This window comes from Oncorhynchus nerka, linkage group LG9b (assembly GCF_034236695.1).
Source record: "Oncorhynchus nerka isolate Pitt River linkage group LG9b, Oner_Uvic_2.0, whole genome shotgun sequence".
NCBI classification, from domain to species: domain Eukaryota; kingdom Metazoa; phylum Chordata; class Actinopteri; order Salmoniformes; family Salmonidae; genus Oncorhynchus; species Oncorhynchus nerka.
In genome coordinates, this window is record NC_088424.1 from 29,298,291 (window position 1) to 29,312,388 (window position 14,098).

Here is a 14,098-nt window from a genome sequence, read left to right on the forward strand (position 1 = left end):
TCTACATCACACTGAATTACAATTATAAACATAATAATAATAATAAAGATTGAACATGTCTATATATAGTTATGTTTGCTAAAACATAAAGCTCATAAACAATTTGATAGCGCTCTTCAGTAACCTAGACATTTCTTTAACCTGAAAATCTGCCCTAGCATGTCTGCACCAGATCAAATTTTGAATGGGAACAGATGCCTATGATAATGGCCTTGGCCAGGCTTGCATCACATCGGCCTAGTCCCCATTATACCTTAGTCCTCATTAATTATGTATGTTGTAGGGAGGCTGCAGAATAAGACACACTGTAAACTGCTGAGCAAAGTTAAGAGTCCAGCTCCCTCTAGTTGACGTTTTGGTTTTGGAGAAGCATACAGGCGATGCAGACATGTTTTTTCATTAGATTGTGGAACAGCCTTAAAGTCATTGGATGGAACTGGTTTGCTAGATGAGTCAGGCCAGACAGAATCATTGAAGAAGCAAAAAAAATAAAAAATAATTTAATGATACATTTATACAAGTATTGATACCTGACTTCTCCTGTATTCTGTAGCATAGTACCGTTATGCTGCCAGTGAAAATATGAATTCCAGTGTCTGTCTATTCAATAACATTATAACTCCATGCTGATCATGACCTTGTAGCCACATCATGCAGAGAACATTGAGATCCAAAGACGTTTCTTTACGTTTCTTCTAGGCATATAGCACTTTCTTATATGTGCCGCCTGTGAATTTCTAGTCCCGTATCTCCTATAATTCAATTCAATGTGCGTCATTGCTGTGGTGTCTGTGTCTCTGATTGAACCCTCTGCCCCACCCAGCCCTATGTCTCATATCCTAATGAAACTCTATCTCCTGCTCTTCAATGTGCCCTCTAAGATCTCGCAAAGGATTGGTTGATTCAGCAATCCATTTCTCCTTTCCTGCTTCTGATGATAACCCACCCCTTGTTCTCCCTTGGGTGCTGGGGAAACTGGACCCTTCCTGGTTCTATTGCCTTCGCCCCTTTTACTTTTGGACAACCTCCCTGCCACCAACGGTCTCTCTGAGCACCAGGAGTTTGTGTACATTAGCAGAAGTTGGAGTTGAATGGAAGTGTCTTTTAGAGCTTTCCCAGGCCAACAAAGCAGACATTGGGGTTGTGAAGGAACTCCTACATTCAAATCAAAAATCAAATCAAATTCGCTACTTGATTTAGGAGGATGGGTTCCCCGACAGAGGAAGAAGAGCAGCCCCGGGGGCCCTCTGACATCACGGTGTTCGGGGCCAACTGCACTCTCCACGGCCTCAGCCACATCTTCCTTCCCGGTGGGGTGACCATCCGGCGTCTTCTCTGGTCCATCGCGTTTACCAGCTCCCTGTCTTCCTTCCTCTACCAGGTGGCAGGAATGGTGATGCTGTACTACCAGTACCCCCACGTCACCATCCTGGACGAGATGGACAGCCCTGTAATGCCCTTCCCAGCCATTACTCTCTGTAACTATAACAGCTTCCGTAAGTCCCAGATGACGAGGAACGACCTGTTCTGGATGGCCGGGATGCTCGGCGTGGAGCAGGGAGACTTTGATGACTTCCTGGCTGCACTGGGGACGCCCACAGACAACAGTAAGTTCTTCCCCAGCAAGACATTCAACATGCTGGAGTTTGTGCAGCGGACAAGTCACAACATAGACGAGATGCTGCTCGACTGCAAATACAGAGGGAGGGAGTGCGGTCCGGAGAACTTTACAACGGTAAGAACGGATGGATGGGGCAGTCTCAGAGGCAGTCTATGGGTATCAGCGGCTTCAACTGAAGGGGATCTGTCAGAGTAAAGTAGTAAGCACTGATCCACGGAGGACTATTATTGATCTTTCCGAGACTCCAGAATTCCAGACAGAAAGAGCTACATGACATTTCCAACAATGTTATAATAGATCTAAATCAGGGATCTAATTGGGTACACTCAGTTATGAAATATATTAAAACCAGACAGATGCTGTCAATGAGTTGAAGAACTAAAGCCTTACCGAGCCTATGCACCCAGGCGATGGATTGTAATTAATTTTTTGAAAGAGGTTCCTGTCTCATGCTTAAGTTATGAATACATTTGAATATAAGGTAATATAATTGTGTAGGTACTTTTAAAGTCTGTAGGGGGTCTTTCTGTTTAATTGTAGTAATTCAAGTAGTTTGTTGCTTCAAGAGATAGTTTTGAAGATATACCAGATGGTGAGTTTAATTATAATTTAATTTATGTTTATGAATGATGTTTATGAATGTCAGGAGATTTAAATTAGGAGATTTATTGTGGCCAAGATTAATTTCGTTCTACGTCATTCCAGCTGTGTCCAAGGCGGTCATGAGAAGAGATACCCACCACACCTTAAGTTCAAGATCAAGTTTATTCTCGCACAGGATACATATGGTATACACAGTGCAACGAAGTGTTTACTTGTGGGTTCCCTCTCAATAATGCTTCTACAATAAGAAAATATAAGAATAAAAAAAGTTGATGAGCTCAGTAGATGCAGACTACGTATTTTACAGTACAGTAATACCCTTTGGGGTAAATATGACTGAAACATTCAAAATATGTTAACAAATATGTTAAATATGTCTTCCTTTTCAAATTGTGGAGTAGATGATTAAAATTCACAAGCTGCTCATTAGGACTAAGCATTTGCCATTGTTGGAAAGCAATCCTGGCATGTTGATTAAAGGAATATTGTACGTAGCTCTGGGGTGATTAAAATTCAGGTACGAGACAAAGTGTGAATTTTTCTGTCTCAGTCGTGAATATAAGGCGGGATTTGTATCTATCCCTAGTAGGCAATGCCAGTTCCTACGGTGTGATGCCAATCCCTATACGGTGCAATGCCAAACCACTTTCTTAAACAGTTGCCACAAGTTTTTGTCCCTCATTTTATTAACAAGGGTCATTTTTTCTTAGCAGTTGGGAATACTAGCCATTTCTAAAATTGTATCTGCTCTGAAATGTAAACTGTTAAGGTGTCAGATGGCCGGACCAAATCTCTTCTGAGCCCATTCATCATGCATTATGAAGCAAACATATGCTGATTTCCAGTACAGTAGAGGTTTCAATATATCACTGTTATTCTTTTGAAAATGCCCATGGAAATCTTTTAATCATCTCGAAGGCTTTGTCAGCAGTAACTAAGACAAACACTCAGATATTTAAACTACTGTACCTTCGGAACTTAAAACATTTCAGGTACATTTTATGTTCACAAGTCTTTTACAACACAGCATTTTGATTTGCAGTAAGCTGAGGAACATTTATTTTCTCTAACATTTCACCTGTCATTTCTGTCTGGTTCAGTCTTTTTCTTTACCCATAACCCCCTGCAGAGGAGATAAAATCATGTCAGCAGAATTTGAATGGAACTTAATCGTCCTGCTGCGGATACAGGGGAAGGATTGTATTTCGATGAAATGGGCCATTGATTTGAGTAATGAAAGCCTAGAACCAGGAGGAGTTTGTCATGCAGCGCAGTGTCTTTGTACAGCAGCAGAAGTGAAACTGAGAGGCAAATGACTTATCATAATTACATAGACGCCTCACCGTGGCCATTAAGGTTCTGTGTGGGGAGACAAAGGTCTAAATTGAAAAATGATGCCCCACTGTTAAACGTGTGCCGACACAGACTCCTCTAGTGTTCCATGCATTGTCACCATTCACATAGAAATAATAGGCAAGTATTTGAATCCATGTATAGTAAGTCCATTAAGACAGAGAATTAAAAATGGGGTTTTGTAGGTATTGTAATGGAGCATTATTCTTTTCACTTTCAGAACTCTAAAAATAACCATAATGCTGTTTGTTGTTGAGCTAAATTAATTGAGATAAATACAGCACTTACCGTACTAAGCTAACTGAGGCATATAGAGGGGCCAGAAGTAGCAGGTTTTTATGTGTCTGTGTTTAGTCAGTGTGCTGACCTTGGCTTATCACGTCCTCACAATATGAAGAGCAGATTTCATCTAAATGTCCGAAATTGGAGAAGCTGAGAAGGCCTAAGTATAGAGGAGCCTGATTAAAGATTCATGAAGATCTCCTCTCTCTGTCTCAGCCAGGTTCTGGCTGCATGAATCCTCTCCTCCTCTCCTTCTTCTCCTCCTTCTCCCACTTCTCCACTCCTTCCTCCTTCTCTTCTCCTCTCCCCCTCTCCTCTTCCTTCTCCTCTCCTCTCCACCTACTCCTCTTTATCCTCCATCTAATCTCCTACTCATTTCCCCTCCCTTCCTCTATCTCATCTCACCTCCTTCTCCTCCTTCTCATCCTTCCCTTCCTCTCCTATTCCTTTCTCACCCTCTCCTTGTCCTTCTCCTTCTCCTCCTCTCCTTCTCATTTCTCATCCTCCTCTCCTCTGCCTGATGATCTGACAGTAGTGGGGAGATACAGTAAGAGGTGATTGAATTCAGATGACTCCTCTAACGTGCATCATGGAGCTAAGGTTAAAGGGACAATTCATCTTAGCTCTGCCACTGTATACAGTCATTATTATATTAACAACATTATGTTTTGTCCTAAACATTAGAAATCTCCTCAACCCAACCTAGAACAAGCGCATTTCACTGGTAGAATCAGGAAGTTTCAACTACCTGTTTATTTGTCTGCTCATAGTAACACAAGGTTCCGGCATTCATTGTGAATGGACAATGCACGATGAGGCCAGAGGAGGAATCACCACCCCACATGTCACCTTAGGCCAATATGATTTTAAGACTGAAACCGAGCTCATTATTTATCTTATGTGCATATCTGTTGTATGGTTGTCACTGTTTTTAATATTGATTTTATTGTTGAAACGTGACTGCACAACAAAGTTCCCAATTGGGACAATAAAGATATTGATTGATTGATTGATATACATATCCAGTCAAAAGTTTGGACACCTACTCATTCAAGGTTTTTTTTGTGTGACTATTTTCCACATTGTAGAAAAATAGTGAAGACATAAAAAGTGTTAAACAAATCTAAATATATGTAATATTTGAGATTCTTCAAAGTAGCCACCCTTTGCCTTGATGACAGCTTTGCACACTCTTTGCATTCTCTCAACCAACTTCCCCTGGAATGCTTTTCCAGCAGTCTTGAAGGAGTTCCCACATATGCTGAACACTTGTTGGCTGCTTCCCTTCACTCTGTGGTCCAACACATCCCAAACCATCTCAATTGGGTTGAGGTCAGGTGATTGTGGAAGCCAGGTCATCTTATGGCTTATTGCCGCAGAATGCTGTGGTAGCCATGCTTGTTCTGTGTGCCTTGAATTCTAAATAAATCAGACATTCTCACCAGCAAAGCACCCCCACACCATCACACCTCCTCCTCCATGCTTCACGGTGGGAACCACACACGAGGAGATCAAAAGTTCACCTACTCTGCGTCTCACAAAGACACTCAAAAATCTTACATTTACTGTCCATTGTTTGTGTTTCTTGGCCTAAGCAAGTCTCTTCTTCTTATTGGTACCATTTAGTAGTGGTTTCTCTGCAGTAATTTCACCATGAAGGCCTGATTCATGCAGTCTCCTCTGAACAGTTGATGTTGAGATGTGTCTGTTACTTGAACTCTGTGAAGCATGACCAGGTCCTGCCGTGTAGTTCTGGGCTGATCCCTCACCTTCCTCATGATCATCTTGGCCACGTTCTGTTATAATCTCCACCCGGCACAGCCAGAAGAGGACTGGCCACCCCACATATGCTCTCTCTAATTCTCTCTTTCTTTCTCTCTCTCGGAGGACCTGAGCCCTAGGACCGTGCCCCAGGACTACCTGACATGATGACTCCTTGCTGTCCCCAGTCCACCTGACTGTGCTGCTGCTCCAGGTTCAACTGTTCTGCCTTATTATTATTCGACCATGCTGGTCATTTATGAACATTTGAACATCTTGGTCATGTTCTGTTATAATCTCTACCCGGCACAGCCAGAAGAGGACTGGCCACCCCACATAGCCTGGTTCCTCTCTAGGTTTCTTCCTAGGTTTTGGCCTTTCTAGGGAGTTTTTCCTAGCCACCGTACTTTTACACCTGCATTGTTTGCTGTTTGGGGTTTTAGGCTGGGTTTCTGTACAGCACTTTGAGATATCAGCTGATGTACGAAGGGCTATATAAATAAATTTGATTTGATCATTGATGCCCCACGAGGTGAGATCTTTCATGGAGCCCCAGACCGAGGGTGATTGACCGTCATCTTGAACTTCTTCCAATTTCTAATAATTGCGCAAACAGTTGTTGCCTTCTCACCAAGCTGCTTGCCTATTGTCCTGTAGCCCATCCCAGCCTTGTGCAGGTCTACAATTTTTTCCCTGATGTCCTTACACAGCTCACTGGTCTTGGCCATTGTGGAGAGGTTGGAGTCTGTTGATTTGAGTGTGTGGACAGGTGTCTTTTATACAGGTAACGAGTTCAAACAAGTGCAGTTAATACAGGTAATGAGTGGAGAACAGGAGGGCTTCTTAAAGAAAAACTAACAGGTCTGTGAGAGACGGATTTCTTACTGGTTGGTAGGTGATCAATTACTTATGTCATGCAATAAAATGCAAATTAATTACTTAAAAATCATACAATGTGATTTTCTGGATTTTTGTTTTAGATTCTGTCTCTCACAGTTGAAGTGTACTATGATGAAAATTACAGACCTCTACATGCTTTGTAAGTAGGAAAACCTGCAAAATCGACAGTGTATCAAATACTTGTTCTCCCCATTGTGTATATACTGTATATACATATATATACACACACACTTGTCCTAATATTGCTATATTTCTTTATTCCATTCTTTTACTCTTAGATTTATGTGTATTTTTGTGTATTGTTTGATATTACTGTACTGTTGGAGCTAGGCACACAAGCATTTCTCGACATCAGCAATAACATATGCTAAATATGTGTAGGCAACCAATAAAATGTGATAAAATGCGCATGCATACATTTTCACATTATTAAAAAAACATGTTTTTTAGCTTTAACTCTGCATTGTGGGAAAAGAACCCGTAAGTAAACATTTCACTGTTGTTTACGAAGCATGTGACAAATACATTTGATTTGTGTGTGTGTGTGTGTGTGTGTGTGTGTGTGTGTGTGTGTGTGTGTGTGTGTGTGTGTGTGTGTGTGTGTGTGTGTGTGTGTGTGTGTGAGAGAAAGAAAGAGAGAGAGAGGAAGCATGAGCCATGTCACAGCATGACTACAGCAGTTGGGGAAACGGCAGATGTTTCCGTTAATGAGTTAGATATTGGTGCGATAATATTGAGGAGTCTGGGAGAGAAATATCAAGGCACCAGGAATAATTATTTCCTCTGCAAGTAGTGAAGGAATGTTTCTGGGTGCAGGAATTCACTGGAGAAGAAACAGTATCAAGTAGAAAGATGCTGGCAGATGGCAGATATATATCTCAGCCAAGAGCTAAATATAAATGTGTTACCGTATTAAGTACAAACGCTTCAATGGTATTGTCTCTCCCTGGACTTTGTTGTAGTCATTATTAGAGAAACTAAAATATATCCCACTGCCTGGTTTTACAAATGTGAATCTGTGACTTATTTTTGGTGTCATGTACATTTTCCTGTAATGCCACAGTAAGCATTTTATATCTGTAGCAAAGGTGTGTTTGTGTTTTGTATAGTACGTGTGCGTGCGCGCGTTCGGGTGTGTACATGTCCTTTCTGATAGGTCTTATTAAGTATTCCATCTTAAATTAAGAAAAAAGATTGCATGAGTCTCCAAACATTTAAACAGAGACGTTTGTAGATCGGCCCAAAGTAAATTTCATAACCCCTTATTTAATTATCAAAGTGAACCTATCTCACGCTGCCCACTCATTGTATCACATAGCGGCTGTCTTCCAGACCTGGGTTCAAATACTATTTGAAGCATTTTCAAATACTTTATCAGGGCATGATTTACTTGGCTGGCGCAATGGATCCAATAGAATATTCACAACACAATAAATCCCTCCCATCTGGCCCTCTAGGTAGGCTAAAGCGAACATAACAGTATTTAAAAGACTTCAAATAGTATTTAAACCCAGATCTGCTACCTTCTGAGGTGGAGTTTGATGGATAGGCTCATTAATACTCAGAGACATCTGTGTTCGGCTCAACCTGACTCACAAGTCTGAAGCAGGGAGCGAGAACCCTGATCACATAAATCAGCCTGGCTGTCAGTGAATACATGCTGTGCTCAGGCTGAAGTTGGCGTTGCGTAATGTCATCGCTATCAAACGTTGGGTTTGCGCATCAGTGTACCAACGATGTGCCAAGATGGTGGGTAAATACACTAATGCATTTTTCTGTAATCGATTATTTTGTGTGGTCTGATGGATGTTTCCAAACCGTCGACGTCTCAAGTTGTCACTTTCTTGAGGATAAGGATAACTTTTAAAATGCCTTCGGGTGGATTTTTTGCAGCGTTGCAGCGTCTGTGTCTCCCAGACGGTCCTTGTGCCCCAGCAACTCCAAATATGCTATTCATTCACTTCTTGCAATATAGCGAGCTACCTTCATTTACTGTTGGGCGGCCTCGGGTTGGGGTGAGAAAAGGGTTTGGAATGGGAATGCCACCTCTGGTCTGTCAGAGAGAGGGGGGGGGGGGGTGACACCAGGGTGGCAGACAGAGAGAAATCACAGTCTACTTGAACAGAGCAATACTAAATTATGAGGCATGAAAGCCAAAGGAACTGAATAATATTAAGAAATGCTATAGATGGAAGGAAAGTAGTGTGGAAACCACCAAAAACAATTAGGCAACAACAAATTCAACCCCTTTCAGACAACTTCATGGACGAAACGTTTCACTGTAATAGTGAAGCTGTAAAGTTGGCAGTAGAAAACCTAAAAACAGTATATTTGAATTCTCAGCTTCCCTATCAAATCAAAAAATTCCAAGCAGAAACTTAAGAAAAATGAACAACAATGACAAATGGTTTGATGAAGAATGCAAAAACCTAAGAAAGAAATTCAGAAACCTATCCAACCAAAAACATAGAGACCCAGAAAACCTGAGCCTATGCCTTTTTTATGGTGAATCACTAAAACAATACAGAAATACACTACAGAAAAAGAAGGGACAGAAATTAGCTGAAGAAGAAGAATCCATAGACTCTAACCACTTCTGGGAAAGAGTTAGCTATCCAAAATGGAGATGTATGGATAAACCACTTCTCCAATCTCCAAAGAACAAACCGCAAAAACATAAACATGATAAAATATAAATCTTAGAATTAACTATTTAAGACTACCAGAACCCACTGGATTCTCCAATTACGTTGAATGAACTACAAGACAAAATGCAAAAACTACAACCCAAAAAGGCCTGTGGTGTTGATGGTATCCTAAATTAAATGATAAAATATACAGACCTCAAATTCCAATTGGCTATACTTAAGCTCTTTTACATCATCCTCAGCTCTGGCATCTTCCCCAATAATTGGAACTAAGGACTGATCACCCCAACACACAAAAGTGGAGACAAATTTGACCCCAATAACTACCGTGGGATATGCGTCAACAGCAACCTTGGGAAAATCCTCTGCATTATCATTAGCATGCTCATACACTCAAACAATGTACTGAGCAAATGTCAAATTGGCATTTTACCAAATTACCGTACGACAGACCACGTATTCACCCTGCACACCCTAATTGACAAACAAACAAACCAAAACAAAGGCAGTCTTCTCATGCTTTGCTTATTTCAAAAAGCTTTTGACTCAATTTGGCATGAGTGTCTACTATACAAATGGATGCAAAGTGGTGTTGGGGAAAAACATTATAAAATCCATATACACAAATCAAATCAAATTTTATTGGTCACATACACGTTTAGCAGATGTTACTGTGTGTGTAACAAAATGCTTGTGATTCTAGCTCTGATAGTGCAGTGAAATCTAACAAGTAATATCTAACAATTTCACAACATATACCCAGAGCATTGGGCCAGTAACTAAAAGGCTGCTGGACCGAATCCTGAGACAATAAGGTAAAAATCTGTCGTTCTGCCCCTGAGCAAGGCACTGTTCCCAGGAACCCAAAGACGTGGATGTTGATCAAGGCAGCCCCCCACACCTCTCTGATTCAGAGTGGTTGGGTTAAATGTGGAAGACACATTTCAGTTGAAGGCATTCAGTTGTACAACTGACTAGGTATCCACCTTTCCCTTTCCCTACATATACACACAAATCTAAGTAAAGGAATGGAATTAAGAATATATAAATATATGGACGAGCAATATCAGAGCGGCACAGACTAAGATACAGTTGAATTGAATAGATTACAGTATATGAGGTGAGTAATGCAAAATATGTAAACAGAATTAAAGTGACTACTGTTTAATTTAAAGTGGCCAGTGATTTCAAGTCTATGTACAGACTATTTAACAGTCTGATAGCCTTGAGATAGAAGCTGTTTTTCAGTCTCTCTGTCCTAGCTTTGATGCACCTGTAATGACCTTGCTTTCTGGATGATAGAGGGGTGAACAGGCAGTGGCTCGGGTGGTTGTTGTCCTTGATGATCTTTTTGGCCTTCCTGTGACATCGGGTGCTGTAGGTGTCCTGGAGGGTAGGTGTTTGCCCCCGGTGATGCGTTGGGCAGACCGCACCACCCTCTGGAGAGCCCTGCAGTTGCGGGCGGTGCAGTTGCCGTACCAGGCGGGGATACAGACTTACAGGACACTCTCAATTGTGGACATGGAATGGTTTGTGAGTGTTTTATGTGTCAAGACAAATTTCTTCAGCCTCCTGAGGTTGAAGAGGCGCTGTTGCGCCTTCTTCACCACACTGTCTGTGTGGGTGGACCATTTCCATTTGTCAGTGATGTGTACGCCATGGAACTTGAAGCTTTCCACTTTTCCACAGCGATCCCATGGATGTGGATATGGGGGTGCTTCCTCTGCTCTTTCCTGAAGTCCACAATCATCTCCTTTGTTTTGTTGATGTTGAGTGAGAGGTTATTTTAATGGGTGAACAGGGAGTACAGGAGGGAGCTGAGCACGCACCCTTGTTGAGCTCCAGTGTTGAGGATCAGCGAAGTGGAGGTGTTGTTTTTTACCTTCACCACCTGGGGAGCGGCCCATCAGGATTTCCAGGACCCAGTTGCACAGGGTGGTGTTCAGACCCAGGGCCTCAAGCTTAATGATGAGCTTGGAAGGTACTATGGTGTTGAATGCTGAGCTATAGTCAATGAACAGCTGTCACGCCCTGGCCATAGAGTGTCTTTTTATTCTCTATTTTGGTTAGGCCAGGGTGTGACTAGGGTGGGCGTTCTATGTTCTTTTTTCTATGTTTTTGTATTTCTGTGTTTTTGGCCGGGTATGGTTCTCAATCAGGGACAGCTGTCTGTCATTGTCTCTGATTGAGAACCATACTTAGGCAGCCTGTTTTCCAACTATGGGTTGTGGGTAGTTTTTTTCTGTGTTTCACCATACAGAACTGTTTCGATTTTCATTCAGTCTCTTTGTTATTTTGTTTTGTGTTCAGTTTAAATAAAAATAATATGAACATTTACCACGATGCACATTGGTCCACACCTTCTTCATACGACGACCGTTACAACAGCATTCTTACATAGGTATTCCTCTTGTCCAAACAGGATAGGGCAGTGTGCAGTGTGATGGTGATTGCATTGTCTGTGGATCTGTTGGAGTGGTAAGCAAATTGAAGAGGGTCTAGATTGGCAGGTAAGGTAGAGGTGATATGATCCTTGACTCTCAAAGCACTTCATGATGACAGAAGTGAGAGCTACGGGGCAATAGTCATTTGGTTCAGTTACCTTTGCTTTCTTGGGTACAGGAACAATGGTAGCCATCTTGAAGCATGTGGGGACAGCAGACTGGGATAGGGAGAGATTGAATATGTCCGTAAACACACCAGCCAGCTGGTCTGTGCATGCTCAAAGGATGTGGCTAGGGTTGCCGTTTGGGCCGGCAGCCTTGCGAGGGTTAACACGCTTCAACATCTCACTCACATTGGCCATGGAGAGTGAGAGCCCACAGTCCTTGGTAGCGAACCGTGACGATGGCATTGTGTTATCCTTAAAGCAGGCGAAGAAGGTGTTTAGCTTGTCCAGACCCAAAACATCGTTGTCCGCGACGTGGCTGGTTTTCCTTTAGTAGTCTGTGGTTGTCTGTAGACCCTGCCACATACGTCTCGTTTCTAAACTGTTGAATTGTTACTCCAATTTGTCTCTATATTGACGTTTTGCCTGTTTGATTCCCTTGCGGAGGGAATAACTACACTGTTTGTATTCTGTCGTATTCCCAGTCACCTTGCCATGGTTAAATGAGGTGGTTTGCGCTTTCAGTTTTGTGTGAATGCTGCCATCTATCCACAATTTCTGGTTAGGGTAGGTTTTAATAGTCACAGTGGGTACAACATCTCCTATACACTTCCTGATAAACTCAGTCGGAGTATCGGAGGCTACACGGAACATATCCCAGTCCGCATGATCAAACCAATCTTGAAGCGTGGATTCCGATTGGTCAGACTACCGTTGAATAGTCCTTAGCACGGGTACATTTGAGTTTCTGCCTATAGGAAGGGAGGGAGGGAGTTGTTGTCAGATTTGCCGAAAGGAGGGTTGAGCGAGGGCCTTGTAGGCATCCCGGAAGTCAGTGGTCGAGTGTTTTAGCAGCACGAGTACTCAGTCAATGTGTTGATAGAACTTTGGCAGCCTTTTTATCAAAATTGCTTTGTTAAAAGCTACAATAAAAGCTACAATAAATGCGTGTGGTTTCCAGTTTGCATAAAGTCCAGTGAAGTTCTTGGAGAGCCATCGTTGTATCTGCTTGAGGGGGGATATACACGGCTGTAACTATAACTGAAGAGAATTCTCTTTGGAGATAATACAGTAGGCATTTGATTGTGAGTTATTCTATGTCGGGTGAACAAAAGGACTTGAGTTCCTGTATGTTATCACAATCACACCATGAGTCGTTAATCATGAAACATACACTCCCGGCCTTCCTCTTCCCGGAGAGATATTTATTCCTGTCTGTGCGATAAACTGAGAACCGAACTGGCTGGACGTTCTCAGACAGTATATCCCGAGAGAGCCATGTTTCCGTGAAACAGAGTATGTTACAATCCCTGATGTCGCTCTGGAAAGAAATTCTTGCCCTAAGCTTGTCAACTTTATTATCCAGAGGCTGAACATTAGCAAGTAATATACTCGAAAGTGGTGGGTGGTGTGCGCTCCTCCTATGTCGGACCAGAAGACCACTCTGAGTACCTTACACATAAATGTGCAGTTAAAATGTGCACACACATTTCTTTCCACAGGTCCAGCTTAAGCCCCACTCTCTTCAACATATATATCAACAAATTGGCGAGGACACTAGAACAGTCTGCAGCACCCGGCCTCACCCTACTATAATCTGAAGTCAAATGTCTACTGATGACCTGGTGCTTCTGTCCCCAACCAAGGAGGGCCTACAGCAGCACCTAGATCTTCTGCACAGATTCTGTCAGACCTGGGTCCTGTCAGTAATTCTCAGTAAGACAAAACTAATGGTGTTCCAAAAAAGGTCCAGTTGTCAGGACCACAAATACAAATTCCATCTAGACACCGTTGCCCTAGAGCACACAAAAACTATACACACCTCAGCCTAAACATCAGGGCACAGGTAACATGCACAAAGATGTGAACGATCTGAGAGACAAGGCAGCAGGCCCTTCTATGCCATCAAAAGGAACATAAAATTCAACATACTAATTAGGATCTGGCAAAAAATACTTGAATCAGTTATAGAACCCATTGCCCTTTATGGTTGTGAGGTCTGGGGCAAACACCAAATACAATGTAAAACACCAAATAATGCATGCAGAGTAGAATTAGGCCAATAACCGCTAATTATCAAAATCCAGAAATTAACCGTTAAATTCTACAACCACCTAAAAGAAAGCAATTCCCAAACATTCCATAACAAAGCCATCACCTACAGAGAGATGAACCTGGAGAAGAGTCCCCTAAGCAAGCTGGTCCTGGGAATCTGTTCACAAACACAAAAAGACGGCACAGAGCCCCAGGACAACAACACAATTAGACACAACCAAATCATGAGATAACAAAAAGAGAATAACTTGACACATTGGAAAGAAT

At 42.1% G+C, this 14,098-nt stretch overlaps 1 protein-coding gene across 1 annotated transcript in view; it reads left to right on the forward strand.

Moving 5' to 3' along the window:
• The first annotated feature begins 949 nt into the window (after nucleotides 1–949).
• LOC115114559 (acid-sensing ion channel 1C-like) overlaps nucleotides 950–14,098 on the forward strand; it is a 52,665-nt gene continuing 39,516 nt past the window's right edge. The window contains exon 1 of the mRNA XM_029642914.2: nucleotides 950–1,735. Within this exon, the coding sequence (XP_029498774.1) occupies nucleotides 1,205–1,735 (531 nt within the window). The 5' untranslated portion in view covers nucleotides 950–1,204. The remainder of the gene's footprint in view (nucleotides 1,736–14,098) is intronic.